General features: G+C 45.8%; 1 protein-coding gene across 2 annotated transcripts in view; it reads right to left on the minus strand.

Annotated features, from left to right (window-relative positions):
* The window catches only part of LOXHD1 (lipoxygenase homology PLAT domains 1), a 197,850-nt gene that overhangs the window by 166,997 nt on the left and 16,123 nt on the right, over nucleotides 1-14,730 (minus strand). For both annotated transcript variants that reach the window (XM_027960888.3, XM_042239257.2), the window contains exon 4: nucleotides 13,961-14,145. In XM_027960888.3, the coding sequence (XP_027816689.2) occupies nucleotides 13,961-14,145 (185 nt within the window). The remainder of the gene's footprint in view (nucleotides 1-13,960; nucleotides 14,146-14,730) is intronic.

Consider the following 14,730-nt stretch of genomic DNA (forward strand, 5'->3'; position numbering starts at 1 on the left):
GAATTGTAGTATTCACCCATTCATGGAATACCATGCAGCCATTAAAAATAATGATTTAGAATATTAGCCAATGCTATTAACTGAAAAAAAAGGTTATAAATTTGACCAAAATACAATACCATTTTCATTAACATATAGTCTTTAATACATTCAGGCACAAAAAAAAGAATAGAAACGGAATTCACTAAAATGTTAACAGAGGTGTCTCTAAGCCTGTCCTACACAGTGATTAAGTTCAAGGCCATCTGGGTTCACTTTTGGCTCCATTGCTTATAAGCAAATTGCTTAACCTCTTTGTGCCTCTGTTTCCTTCATCCTCAAAATGGGAATATATTTCCAAAACATACAAACAGCTTATATAGCTCACTATATATACATACACACACACACACACACACACAAAACACACATACATACATATATAATGATTTAGTTACTAAGTCGTATCCGACTCTTGCGACTCCACAGACTGTAGCCAGCCAGGCTCCTCTGTCCATGCACTTATCCAGGCAAGAACTCTGGAGTGGGTTGCCATTTCCTTTTCCAGGTGGTCTTCCCAACCCAGAAATCGAACCTGGATACCCTGCACTACAGGCAGATTCTTTACCAATTGAGCTACAATGGAAACCCATATATATATATAGACAAAGAGTTCAATCAAAAAATGAGCAGAAGACCTAAACAGACATTTCTCCAAAGAAGACATGCAGGCACATGAAAGATGCTCAACATTGCTAATCATTGAAGAAATGCAAATCAGAGCTACAATGAGGTATCACCTCATTCCAGTCAAAATGGTCATCATCAAAAAGTCCACGTGTGCATGCTAAGTCACTTCAGTCAGGTCCAGCTCCTTGCAACCCTATGGACTGTAGCCCACCAGGCTCCTCTGTCCATGGGATCCCCCAGGCAAGAATACTGAAGGGAGCTGCCATGTCCTCCTCCAGGGCATCTTCCCATCCCAGGGATCGAACCCACATCTCCTTCGGCTCCTGCATTGCAGGTGGATTCTTTACCACTAGTGCCACCTGGGAAGCCCCTCAAAAAAGTCTACAAATCACAAATGCTGGAGAGTGTGTATAGAGAAAAGAGCCCTCTTGCCCTATTGATGGTAAGGTAAATTGGAATACCACTATGAAAAACAGAATGGAGCTTCCTTTAAAAAGCCAAAAATAGTGTTACCATATGATCCAGCAATCTCACTCCTGGGCATATATCCATTAAACATGAAAACTCTAATTTGAAAAGATACATGCCCCCCAGTGTTCATAGCAGCACTATTTGCAGTAGCCAAGACATAGAAGCAACCTAAATATCCATCAACAGATGAATGGATAATAAAGATGTAGTGTATATATATCTAAAATGAAATATTACTCAGTCAGATAAAAAGAATGAAATAATGTCATTTGCAGCAGCATGGATTAACCTACAGATTATCATGTTAAGTGAAGTCAGACAGAGAAAGACAAGTATCGTATGATATCACTTATATGCAGAATCTGAAAAAAATGATACAAATAAATTTAATTAAGAAACAGAAATGGACTTACAGATACAGAAAACAAACAAATGGTTACCAAAGGGGAAAGGGGAGAAGAGATAAATTTGGAATTTGGGATTAACAGATGAACACACTACTATATATATATAATAGATGAAAAACAAAGACCTACTATAAAGCACAGGAAACTATATTCAATATTTTGTAATAACCTATAATGGAAAAGGATCCAAAAAGCACTTGGATCTCTCGGCAAGGACCCAGCAGGAAACCATGGTGGCTGAAATGGACAGCCAGACCAGGATCATGGCCCAGGCAATAACTGTATCATAAGTTCACAAGTTCACGAATACAGGATGCGGCTCCAAAAAGTATAGTTTCCAAATTACAAAGGTTATTACAAACACCTATTTGAGAATCAAAATAACCAAGCATGGGGCAAATATACAATTCTATGCATTCCCCCAAAGGTTCGGGCTGCTTGGTTGAAAGAGAGTGTGGCTGGCAGTGGTCCCCAGGAAACTGAGGCCACAGTGAAGCTGTGAATTTGAGGGTCTACCCTCAGCTTTGTGAATGAGACACTGTGCCATTAGGACCCATCAGCTCCTAAAGTACCCTCGTTCTGTTTGAAAGCCTGGTGAATCTCTTCTCACCTGTGAAGTCACAGCTTGAGCACCATCACCTCCTCTATGAACCCTCCTGGTTCCCCCTTCCTCAATGCTTCCTTGGGCTTGAGGCATCCCCCTCTCTAGACCATTCTATCTCTTTGTCCTGTGTTTATATACTGGCCTGACTCTCCTCCCTCTAGACTCTAAGCTCCTAGAGAAAAGCCCTTACATATTTACCCTGAGTCCAGGATCTGATGCAGAGAAGATTCCCAACAAATCCCCACTGCCCACTGAGCCACTGAATGACACTGGAGGAGATGAGCTGGCATCCTGCCCTGGGGGACCTGGCTCTCCTGTAGTTATACTATGGCCACGAGCAGGTGCCTCAGCTTCCCTCGGCTTCCATTCTCCTCTCTATAATACGGAGGAGGGTAGATAAGGTCCTTTTTGGCCCCCAAATTATCTGAGACTCTTCACTGGGGCCTCGTTCAAAGCAGTTTTCCTCTTCCCACTCTTTCCGGAGATGATTTTCGGCAATGCTAGGAGGCAGCAGATGGGGTAGGTGGGAAGCTGCTGTGAAGTTCAGAGGAGGAGAGGGCTACAGGGATGGCCCTGCCCTCCCCACCCGGAAGCCCTCAAGGCTGTGAGTCCCGAGGCCCAGGATCATCTCCATAGGGTTCCAAGGAACCATGACTCCCATGCTCAGCCACAACAAATAGAACTAGGGGACCCTGAATAATACTTGAGCTGGGTTAAGGAGGAAGGTCAGGTAGAGGGAAGGGGTTGGGAAGAGCTGTGCTCCCTGCAGGTTTTGGCTGTGGTCAAGGTCATGAGCCTATACACAGCAGTCTAGATGAGTCTGTCGGATTCTAGAGGGGATTCAGGCACTTCGTGGCTCCAAAGTCCTTTCTGAGCTTGAGAGGCCAGAATCTTGAGTCTGTGCATCTCAGAGTCAGAACAAGCCTAGACGTGGACGAAGACTCAGGGAGAGAAACGGCTTTGTAACAATAGCAACAACCAGGTTTGCCTCGTTGACTGAGCATTTATTCTATGTTCTGCACTGCGCTGGAGAAGGAAATGGCAACTCAGTCTGGTATTCTTGCCTGGAGAATTCCATGGACCAGAGGAGCTTGGCTAGTTACAGTCCATAGGGTCGCAAAGAGCTGGTCACTCACTCTCTCACTGCCCTAAGTCCTTTAATGTTCATTCCCCCAATTAACTAGCTCAACCACTTCCTGAAGTGGGAATTCACTTTATCCCCATTTTACAGGAGAGGAAATAGAGGTACAGAGCTTAAGGCATCTGTTCATGCTTAGAGAGGCAGAGCCAGGTTTGACCACAGAGAGTGGAAGTCCAGAGATAGAGCTTGTAATGGGGAGACTGGCATGGGCAGAATAGAAGGTCAGGGGAGGGGCATGAAATGGGGAAGAAGTATCCGCTGCAGAAGGGAGGGGCCAGAAGTCCGTCTCCTCCTGCTGCCGTACAGGAGGGCTAGCCCTGGGCCGTCCATCTCTGTTGGGTTGTGAAGGGAAACCCTCCTCTAGTTCTGAAAAGGTGCTTCCCAGGTGACTCAGTGGTAATGAATCCACCTGCCAAGCAGGAGATGCAGATTCAGTCCCTGAGTCTGGAGGGTCCCACAGAGGAGGAGATGGCAGGCTACAGTCCATGGGGTCTCAACCCACTCCAGTATTCTTGCCTGGGAAACGGCAATGGACAGAGGAGCCTGGTGGGCCACAGTCCATGGGGTCGCAAAGAGTCAGACACAAGTCAGCAGCTAAATAACGACAGTCCTAAAAAAAACCCAAGAGGCCACCTAGTGCCCCCACTAAGGAGAAGAACTGAGCTCTGGCCCAAGTCCCATGGCTGCTGAGGGCAGAACCAGAATGAGAAGTCAGGACGCAGCCCTGTATGCTTTCTGATCCAGAGAGCTGTATGTCAACATTAATGATCTGACTACTGTATGCTAGCATCCACTAGCATCTGGGAGCAGGTTGGGGCCTCGGGTTTATTGGCAGAGCTCTCATGACGGGTGTGTTTTGCATCAGTCGCCCAGGCTGCTTGCCTTTGCTCCTGCACCACGTGGTTCTCCGGCTGGTCTGGAATCCACTGCAGGTCAGCATGACCGCCATATGCCCCTAAGACGTTCATCATGATCCCTTTTTTGTCCCGTCCCTTCTTCAGAGGCGCCCTGGGCACTGTGCCCCACACTGTCTTGCCAAGACCAGGTGTGCACTTGGAGCTGTGTGATAATTACTGGAAATTTCAACCCTGTTACCTGATGAAATGGGCTTCCCCAATGGCTCAGCAGGTAAAGCATCTGCCTGCAATGCAGGAGACACAGGAGATGTGGGCTTGATCCCTGGGTCGGGAAGATCCCCTGGAGGAGGAAACGGCAACCCACTCCAGTATTCTGGCCCAAAAAATCCCATGGACAGAAAAGCCTGAAGGGCTATAGTACAAAAGGGTCACAAAGAGTCAGACATGACTGAGGACAAGCATGATCTAACCTGATGAAATAATCAGGAGTGGAAACAGTGATTGCGCCAGACAAACACAGCACCATTTCTCCCTAGTCCCCAGCTCTGGGCAGCTTTGGGCTCCCAGCACTGCACTTGCCGTCCCATTTGGTATAGGAGGGGAAAAGCCAGTCCTTGCTCCAGACTGGAAACGGGAGACTGTCTTCGAGCCTCTCGGTCGCCTGCCTGCTCCAGCCCACCTGCCCAAGCTGTCGTTCCTCCTGTGGGCTCCCTTTCTTCCAACAACCAGCTTCTCAGTCTCTTTGGAGCACAGCACAGAACCGATTGCAGTCATACTTATTATTATTCCACCAAAGACTAAATGCTCCTTAGAAGAAGGCTTGTCCCTAACGAACCGGTCCCAGCTGGGAGCAAGGGTGGGCCTTCTGAAGGCAGGGGTCCTGTCAGCTGTCAGTGAGGCCTGAGTCTGAAACCCTGATGCACTGTTGGGCCTGGGTTCTACCAGCCCAGGGTGTGTGCAGCCCCCAGGCCAGCTGGAACTCAGATCCTGGCTTCAGAGGCTTGTCTCACTGCCAAGCTGGCAGGCTCTCCTAATGTGATGTGGGCTCGGTAGTGATCTAAGCCATGTGATCAACTCGGTGCTTTGCAAGGTGGGAGGGTTTGTGGGTTGGCACCAGGATGGGGACAATTGCTTGGCCAGAAGGCAGGAAATGACATCATATTGGCAGTGAGAAAGCTACGTCTGCTCTAAACAGGTCATACCCGCGCTTCCCTACTGGTGACAGCCCTCAGCCCACACTCCTTCAAGACCCAGCACTGCCTTCACTCCAACTCTACTCCATCATGTCCTGCCTTGTCCACCTCTGTGTCCCCATCCTGAATCTTTCAATGCTGCCCCCATCCCAGCTCCAGCCTCACGGATGCACTTCGAGCCTCCCTGGGGCCAGAAAGATATGGGTAGCCCTGTGTTCTCAGCCTGTATAATTCTGCAGTGTGTTTATCAACTGCATTTGGGCACTGTGCCCATGAGTGTCACACCAAAAATGACATCGAGGTTGGCAGGTTGGGGGGTAGACAGATGCCTGGAGCCATTTGAGGGAGCTGAGAGATGCTTAGCTAGCAGAGTAAAGCCAGAGCTAGCTGAGGAAGCCAGAGTCACAGGGGACCTCTGATAAGATGAGCAGGCAGCCCAGAGGACAAGTAACTTGCCCGAGGTGCACCATTCCTGAGGGCAAGCCTAGCAGCCAGCTCTCGCCCCCCAACAGAGCTCTTTACACTCGTCTCTGTTGCGGGTCTTCATGAGCACATGTATCTGCACACGTGAACCCGTGTCCTACTGATCTTCACTCTGGCCCCTAAGTCCCAGGACCAAGTGGGCAGGGACAAGTAAAAGTGCTACCCTCAGAGAAACCCAAGCTGAGCTGGAGAGACCAGATTGACGCATATTAAGTGCTTAGAGTCCAAAGAGGCAAATAAAGTTTCTGAGATATGCTGTTTCTCAGCCATGTATCCAAAGGCTGCACCCTAGCCCCAGTAGCCACAGTGGTTCCTTCTGCTATTTGGCCAGGATGTATCTGAATGTCTGGAAACAGGTAGAAGTTCTTTCCTCTCTCCCCACAAGATTCTTTGCTGTTATTGTTTAGTCACTCAGTTGTGTCCGACTCTTTTGCAACCCTTTGGACTGTAGCCCACCAGGCTCCTCTGTCCATGGGATTTCCCAGGCAAGACTAGTGGAGTACGTTGCCATTTCTTCTCTAGGGGATCTTTCAGACCCAGGGATCGAACCCGGATCTCCTGCTTGGCAGGCAGAATTCTTTACCACTGAGCCACCTGGGAAGCCCATATGATTCCCTGCTGCAGCTAAGTCGCTTCAGTCATGTCTGACTCTGTGCGACCCCATAGATGGCAGCCCACCAGGCTCCCCTGTCCCTGGGATTCTCCAGGCAGGCACACTGGAGTGGGTTGCCATTTCCTTCTCCAATGCATGAAAGTGAAAACTGAAAGTGAAGTCACTCAATCCTGCCGGACTCTTAGCGACTCCATGGTCTGCAGCCTACCAGGATCCTCCGTCCATGGGATTTTCCAGGCGAGAGAACTGGAGTGGGTTGCCACTGCCTGTTCCCTACACATCCCCTAACTGCTGATGGAGTGCCGGGACCCCATTGAGAATCATTGCACTACAGTGGAAGGTACAGATTTCAGTTTACCCAGAGTTTGCAGGGAGAGAAAAACCCAAGGCAAGGGAGCAGGTAATCCTTTCCGGAGAGGCTGGGGTTTTAGATGCAACGGTGTTTCGGTGGCCTGGAGAAAACTGAAGGTAAAGATAGAAGAGCAGTGAGGGGGCAGAGGTGTGGGTTCTAACATTTTCTCTGACTCTGGTATATGTTTCAGTGGGAGATTCAGAATTTTCTGTCTAATCAACTTGAGACAGCAGTCTGGGAGCCAGGAGAACCTCCCACCTTCATCCCAGGAAGGCAGGCATTGGGGCTCCGGGGACAGCAGTCTTATTGGGTCCTTGTTGGGGTGGATGGAGTGCAGACTGAACCCCAGAAACTGCTGTACATTGTCTGGCTTCCGCCCCAGACTGTGGGAGCAGGTGGGGAGAGGATGTCTCATCCTGTCTCTCAGGCTTCATCCCCATTTCGCGTGGGTCCCTTGAAACCTCCTCGTGGTTTATTAGTGCCGGGGAGAACAGCTTTCAGAGCACTGCCTGCCGGACACTAGAGCCAACACAGTCTGAGCAAGCAGGTTGAGAAAGGGGAGCTGCTAGCCTGAGATCAAGAAACAGAAGAGGGGGCCCTTCAAGGTCATGGATGTTCAGCCCACCTTCTTTGCAGATAATAGAACTTCCCTCCTCAGGGTGCTGTGAATTTTAAATAAGATTCTAATTGTAAGGTGTGAGCACGTGAAGACACAGGCTGCCGCAGGATTTTGTCCATAGCTAGTAGGTAACACTGTTGGGATTTGAACCTGGGACTCTGTGATCTGAGACTGGAGTTCTGGACCACTGTGCCCTCCATCCTCTCTGTGGGCACTTGCACCATGGCAGTCTCCGTCCTTTGCCAGACTGTGAGCACCTCTACCTGGAGAGTCTAATAGGAGCTCAGAGGGCATCCCTGATGGCGGTTGTTAGTTTTTAATGATGATGCTTTGGTTCAAAGCCTGGAAGACTGTACTTAGATCCTGGCTTTCATCAGTTGTAAATGTCAGTGTCTCCTCTGGGTTCTGGGTGTCAAGAGGGTGAGCCATTACAGACAGGATGAAAGAAATCCTCCAGGAAGTGAGTCAGGTGTCCATGGAAATGAGGCGAGGATGCAAAAAGGCAGATGGCAGGAGGGAAAATTCGCCAAATTTCCGGAGCAGTTCGATAGTCAAGACTGTGTTTCCAGGGATAGTCAACACAGATATGCTGAAAAAGTGGCTGCCAACCTTCCCCAGGCCCCAGAAGGTGCCAGGACCCCTCACACCCACTCCAGGAAGGAAATGAACATAGAGATGGCTGCTAACTCCCTGTTCAGGCTGTCTGTATGACTGAGATGCTTAATTAGGAAGTGCGGTGTCTGCCTGGATCATTTTGTTGAGATGTGGTGGAGAGCCAGCCAAGACTGGGACACCCACACCTGCTGACTCACGTGGGGGATGAGTCAGGAGAATCTGTGAGGTTTCCCCAGCAGCCTTGAAGTACTGGGCAAGGACTGAGGACTTGGGGTTGAGAGAAACTATTCATATTTTTTTCCAAGTGAATAAAAGCCCTTTGACAGCAAAGTCAGTATGGCATAGTGTCGCTATTAAAAACAGTTAATGAGAATTTAAGGTGCATTAAAAGAAGGTGGATATCAAGGGACCCTGAATAGCCAAAACAATCTTTAAAAAGAAGAATACAGTTGGAGGTCTACCACATCCTGATTTCAAAACTTCTACAAAATTACATTAATCAAAATGATGTGATACTGACATAAGGATAGACACTTAGACCAACAGAACAGAGAGCCCAGAAACAAACCTTTGTGTGCATGGTCAAATGATTTTCAACAAGGGTGCTAAGACCAGTCAGTGGGGGGAAACACAGCCTTTTCCACAAATAGTGCTGAAAAAACTGAACATTCATGTGCAAAAGAATGAAACCAGACCCTCCCCTTTCACCATATACAAAAGTTAATTCAAAATGAATCAACAACAAAAATGTAAAAGCTAAAGATACAGCATTCTTAGAAGAAAACATGGAACAAAAGCTTCACGACACAGGATTTGGCAATGACTTTGGCTATGACACAAAAGCATAAATGGCAAAAAGGAAAACTAGATAAAACAGACTTCATAAAATTGAAGAAGTTTGTGCACCAGCAGACACAAACAGCACAAAAGGCAGCCCATGGAATGGAAAAAAATATTTGTAAATCAAGTCTGATTAGGGGTTTATATTCAGAAATATATTCTGGATAGACTCTTACAACTCCACAACAAGCAAACACCATGATTTTAAAACAAGCAAAGCACTGTTATTTAACATATTTTGGAGGTCTGTGGCCATCAGAGAAGAAAAAGAAACAAAAGGAATCCAGGTTGGAAAAGAAGTAGTAAAATTCTCACTGTTTGTAGATGACATCATACTATACATAGAAAAATCCTGAAGATAACAACAGAAAATTCCTAGAGCTAATCAATGAATGTAGTAAAGCCGAAGGATGCAAAGTTAATACACAGAAATCCCTTGCATTCCTATATACTAACAATGAAAACTCAGAAAGAGAAATTAAGGAAACGATCCCATTCACCATTGCAACAAATGAATAAAAATACCTAGGAATAAGCTTACTTAAGGAGACGAAAGACCTGTATGCAGAAAACTAGAAGACAATGATCAAAGAAATAAGAAACGACACAAACAGATGGAGAGATATAACATGTTCATGGATTGCTGCTGCTAAGTCGCTTCAGTCATGTCTGACTCTGTGGGACCCCATAGACGCCAGCCCACCAGGCTCCTCTGTCCACAGGATTCTCCAGGCAAGAATACTGGAGTGGGTTGCCATTTCCTTCTCCAGTTCTTAGATTGGAAGAATCAATATTATAAAAATGACTATACTACCCAAAGTAATCTACAGATTCAATGCAATCCCTATCAAATTACCAATGGCATTTTTCATAGAACTAGAACAAAAATTTTACAATTTGTATGGAAACACAAAAGACCCTGAATAGCCAAAGCAACTTTGGGAAAGAAAATGAAGCTAGAGCAATCAATCGTCCTGACTTCAGACTACAAAGTCATAATTAAATAATTAAAGACATAATTAAATTTAAAACTTTTTGCAGAGAAATTATAAACAAGATGAAAATACAACTCTCAGAATGGGAGAAAATAATTGCAAATGAAGCAACTGATGAAGGATTAATCTCTAAAATATACAAGCAGCTCATGCAGCTCAATATCAGAAAAACAAACAACCCAACCAAAAAAATGAGCAGAAGACCTAAACTGACATTTCTCCAAAGAAGATACACAGACCGCCAATAAACACATGAAAAGATGCTCAGTGTCACTCACTATAAGAGAAATGCAAATGGAAACTACAATGAGCTATCACCTCACACCAGTCAGAATGGCCTTCATCAAAAAATCCACCAACAATGTGTGCTGGAGAGGATGTGGAGAAAAGGAAATCCTCTTGCATTATTGGTGAGAATGTGAACTGACAGAGCCGCTATAGAGAAACAGTATGGTGATTCCTTAAAACTCTAGGGCTGAAACTATCATATGACCTAGCAATCCCACTACTGTGCATAGACCCTGAAAAAAATCATACAAAAAGACACACGTATCCCAATGTGTATTGCAGTGCTACTTATAACAGCCAGAACATGGAAGCAACCAAGATATCCATTGACAGATGAATGGATAAGGAAGTCATGGTACACGTATACAATGGGATAGTACGCAGTCATAAAAAGCAATGAGTGTGAGTCAGCTGAAGTGAGGTGGATGAACCTAGAGCCTGTTCCAATAGAGAGTGAAGTAAGTCAGAAACAGAAAAACAAGTATTGTATATTAATGAATATATATGAAATCTAGAAAAAATAGTCCTGATGAACCTATTTGCAGGGCAGGAATAGAGATGCAGACCTAGGAAACAGCCTTGTGCACACAGCAGGGAAAGGAGCGGGGTGGGGGTGCAAATTGAGAGAGTGGCATTGAAACGTGTATATTACCGTGTGTCAGATAGATAGCTATATAGTTGTTGTATAACACAGGAAGCTCAGCCAGGGACTTTGTGACAATCTAGAGGCGTGGGTTGGGGGTAGGAGGGAGGGGATATATGTATACTTATGGCAGATTCACACTGCTGTATGGCAGAAACCAATACAACATTGTAACGCAATTATCCTCCAATTAAAAATACATTTAAAAGTAATTTTTTTAAATGGACAAAAGGGGATGGAGAGAGGGGAACAAGGATGGGGGCATGGATTGTACATGAGAAATGTCCCCTTTCTTCTCTCCCCCTCTTTTATACCCTACATCCCATGTGTTTAAATATTTTCACCTGTCAAACTGCATGAATGAAGAAATAATTATCTTCCCCATTTTGATGATCAAAGACCTCCAAACACCAAATTAATATAATTCCAGGTGAAAATAGAAGAAACTCAACCTTTTGTTTACCAATTCAGTCCCTTGAATATTTGAGGATCATGTTTTTCATTCCCTTTCCCAGAATCTAGCCTGGAAATACTAAAAAACTCAATGCCCTCCAGCCCATATAAGGACAGAGGGCCCAGTCAAACAACCTAACTCAGAAACTTTAAAGAAACACTACCCTGGACCATTCTCATGGAAAGTTGAGGAATCACTGAGTTACATTCATTCTTTCTCAACGGTGATTTTCAGAAGCTCTTCGCCTAACAGCGGAGCCCTGGATTTTCATGTGACCAGAGCAGAAGTTGGATCATAAGCTAAAAGGAGGAGAAAGGCCAAGAAACTTAAGAGAACAAAAAAAGAAAGATGGCAAGCTTGACAATTTGCTAAGGATTGATCCTGATAATGATGCTGGATCAAGAGTTAAAGTGCTTTAAGTCTATAGGAGAACTAGGGAAATTCACCTCAATCAAAAAGAAAGACCCAGGGACCATGAGGTAAACAATTTACACACATAAACACACACAATCCAAATGACCAATAAAACATATGAAAATATTCAACCCCACCATTAATCGAAGAGAGAACATTGAAAAGCCCTTTTTCCTATCCAGTTGGGAAATTAATCAATACTTTCAGCTGTTGGCAACGACAAGTGGGGTTGGTGCTCTTCACAGCTGATGTGACTGTACACTGATGGGTCCTTTTTAGAACACTTTGGGAATGCCCATCACAATTCTTCACCATATGTACTCTATTTGACCTAGAAATTCCACTTAGCAAATGATCTTAGGGAAAGAATAATTTATCTGTGGCAAGATTTAGATGTACTCTTTATAAATAAACAAAAAATCTAGAGGGGGAAGACAATATAAATATCCAACTATAAAGTATCCAATGAATAAATGATGGTATGTATCTCCCTACACCAAAATGCTACACAGCCATATAAGTAGGGATGTTGCTGCTGCTGCTGCTGCTAAGTTGCTTCAGTCGTCCCCGACTCTGTGTGACCCCAGAGATGGCAGCTCACCAGGCTCTGCCGTCCCTGGGATTCTCCAGGCAAGAACACTGAAGTGGGTTGCCATTTCCTTCTCCAATGCATGAAAGTGAAAAGTGAAAGTGAAGTCTCTCAGTCATGTCTGACTCTTAGCAACCCCACAGAATGCAGCCTATCAGGCTCCTCCATCCTTGGGAGTTTCCAGGCAAGAGTGGGTTGCCATTGCCATTGCCTTCTCCGAGTAGGGATGTTGAGTGACGTTTAATGACTTAGAAATAAACATGCTCTAAAACAGAGGATGTTGTACCAGCATATCCTCTCAAACTATATACACTAAAAAGACCAGAAATAAGTGCTCAAAAATGTCACCAGTGATATTTCTCCAGGTGATGGAATTATAGGTATTCTTTTTTTTTTAACATATCTTTAATTAAAAAAAAAAAAAGAATCAGTGAAGTTTCAAGTTATTATGATGAGGACTATGTGGGAATAGGGCAAATTTTCAAGGTTGGCTGGGAGCTGGAGATCATCATTAGAATAACAGATATGTTTACGTGCCGAGTTGAGTTGCCAGTGGCACTTGGGGGACATGCTGGAGGGAGGAGTGTGTTAGCCTTCTGCTGTTCTACTGAGTGACCGTGGGAAAGTCACTTCTCTTTCCTTGACCACCAAGTTCCTTTCCCCTCTGATGTCCCTTGACTCTATGTAGGCAGGATATTACAATGATGGTACCCACATGTGTGGAGAAGGCAATGGCAACCCACTCCAGTGTTCTTGCCTGGAGAATCCCAGGGACAGGGGAGCCTGGTGGGCTGCCGTCTATGGGGTCGCACAGAATCAGACATGACTGAAGCGACTTAGCAGCAGCAACCCGCATGTGAGGCCTCCATTTTTGGAAATAAGGACATACACATATCAATGATGGGGTGAGGGGGGGTCAGAGTTTTAAGAGACAAAGGGTGATAAAATAGGACAGAGAATACAGATGTATTGTTACACGCTTTGTTTCCCTGCCTCCCATTGTTCCTGCAGAGCTAAAATGACTGAATTAACTCTTTGGGACAGAAATGCATTTGACATAAGTTGCTTCACTCCTCATAAAACCAGAAGGAGTTGGGGAACTCTGGAAGCAGCAGGCTGTGATCCAATCCATCATGCCCTGGCTGGAACTTACCTTCCTCAAGTGTCAGAAGGAAAACTATGGAATAGGAAGCCACGGAGAGTTCCTTTTGAACTCAGACAGAACTTTCCATAGGTAGGAGCTGATCGTAGCTGAGTTGGTAAAGAATCTGCCTGCAATGCAGGAGATCTGGGTTTGATTCCTGGGTCGGGAAGATCCCCTAGAGGAGGAAATGGCAACCCGCTCCAGTAATCTTGACTGGGAAGTCCCATGGACAGAGGAACCTAGCGGACTATAGTCCATAGGGTTGCAAGTGACTTCTTAGCTACTAAACGAACCACCAAGACCAAGAAAACACAGGGTATGCTCAGAGCTGTGCCTGTTCCTCCACCATGCCTTCAGGGCCTCCTGCATCTTCCACTTCTGTGAGCCCCCAGAACTTGCTCTTGAAAAGGTCACAAGGAAGTGCTGGGGCCTCACCTGTGCCCTAGACAACAAAAAGACCCTGGAGAGGTGGCAAGGAGCAATGGGGCCACCCAGAACAAGGCAGAAGCCTGGGCGAGCCCAGCTCAGGCTGGGAGGGATGGCAGGCAAGTCAGCCTCTGGACACTGACCTCTGGGCATGTCCATGGGGTTGAAGCTGGCCAGCAGGTCACGGCACCACTGGCGATCACCCTCCACTTTGCTCAGCCAGTTGTTGCAGTTGAAGTAGTAACGGAGGTGAGGCCGCTTCATGTCGGTCACAATCACACGGTCCAGGTACCAGCTGGCGTTCAAGCCTGTGTTGTCATGCTCGATCCTGGGCCAGAGGCAGACACCCACACCATCACTAGTAAGACAGAGACAATGCCCCTTCCATACTGAAATCCCCCCAATGTTTTCTCAAAACAGAGGTTCAACCGATCTGATTCTGTTATTTCTTTATCTCTGAGGCTTCAGTTTCCTCATCTGAAAAATGGGGATTCCTTGCAAGATGGATGTGCTTATTAATGAATCTGGATTGCTACATTGCCCATAAGGAAATATTGCCTTCCATGGAAAATTGAGGATCACCAAGGCTTGCAGGAGGACTGTCTGGAGCTTTCCCTCTCACCGTGACTCCCAAAACACACTCAGCTACTCACTCCTACCACCCAGAGAGCCCGCATGGCCACATAGACTGGTGTTGCCCCATAGAAACATCACATGAGCTTCATGTGCAAGCCAGATAGGTAATTTAGGCTTTTTAGTAGCCACTGAAAACAAAGGGGAGGTGAAGTTAATTTTAATAGTATATTTAATTTAATCCATTTATCATTTCAGTGGGTAACCATGCAAACATTTGTTAATGAGATATCTTACATTCTTTATCTTGCGCTAGTTTTTCAAAGACCTGAAGTGTTTT

This window comes from Ovis aries, chromosome 23, assembly GCF_016772045.2.
Source record: "Ovis aries strain OAR_USU_Benz2616 breed Rambouillet chromosome 23, ARS-UI_Ramb_v3.0, whole genome shotgun sequence".
Lineage (NCBI taxonomy): Eukaryota > Metazoa > Chordata > Mammalia > Artiodactyla > Bovidae > Ovis > Ovis aries.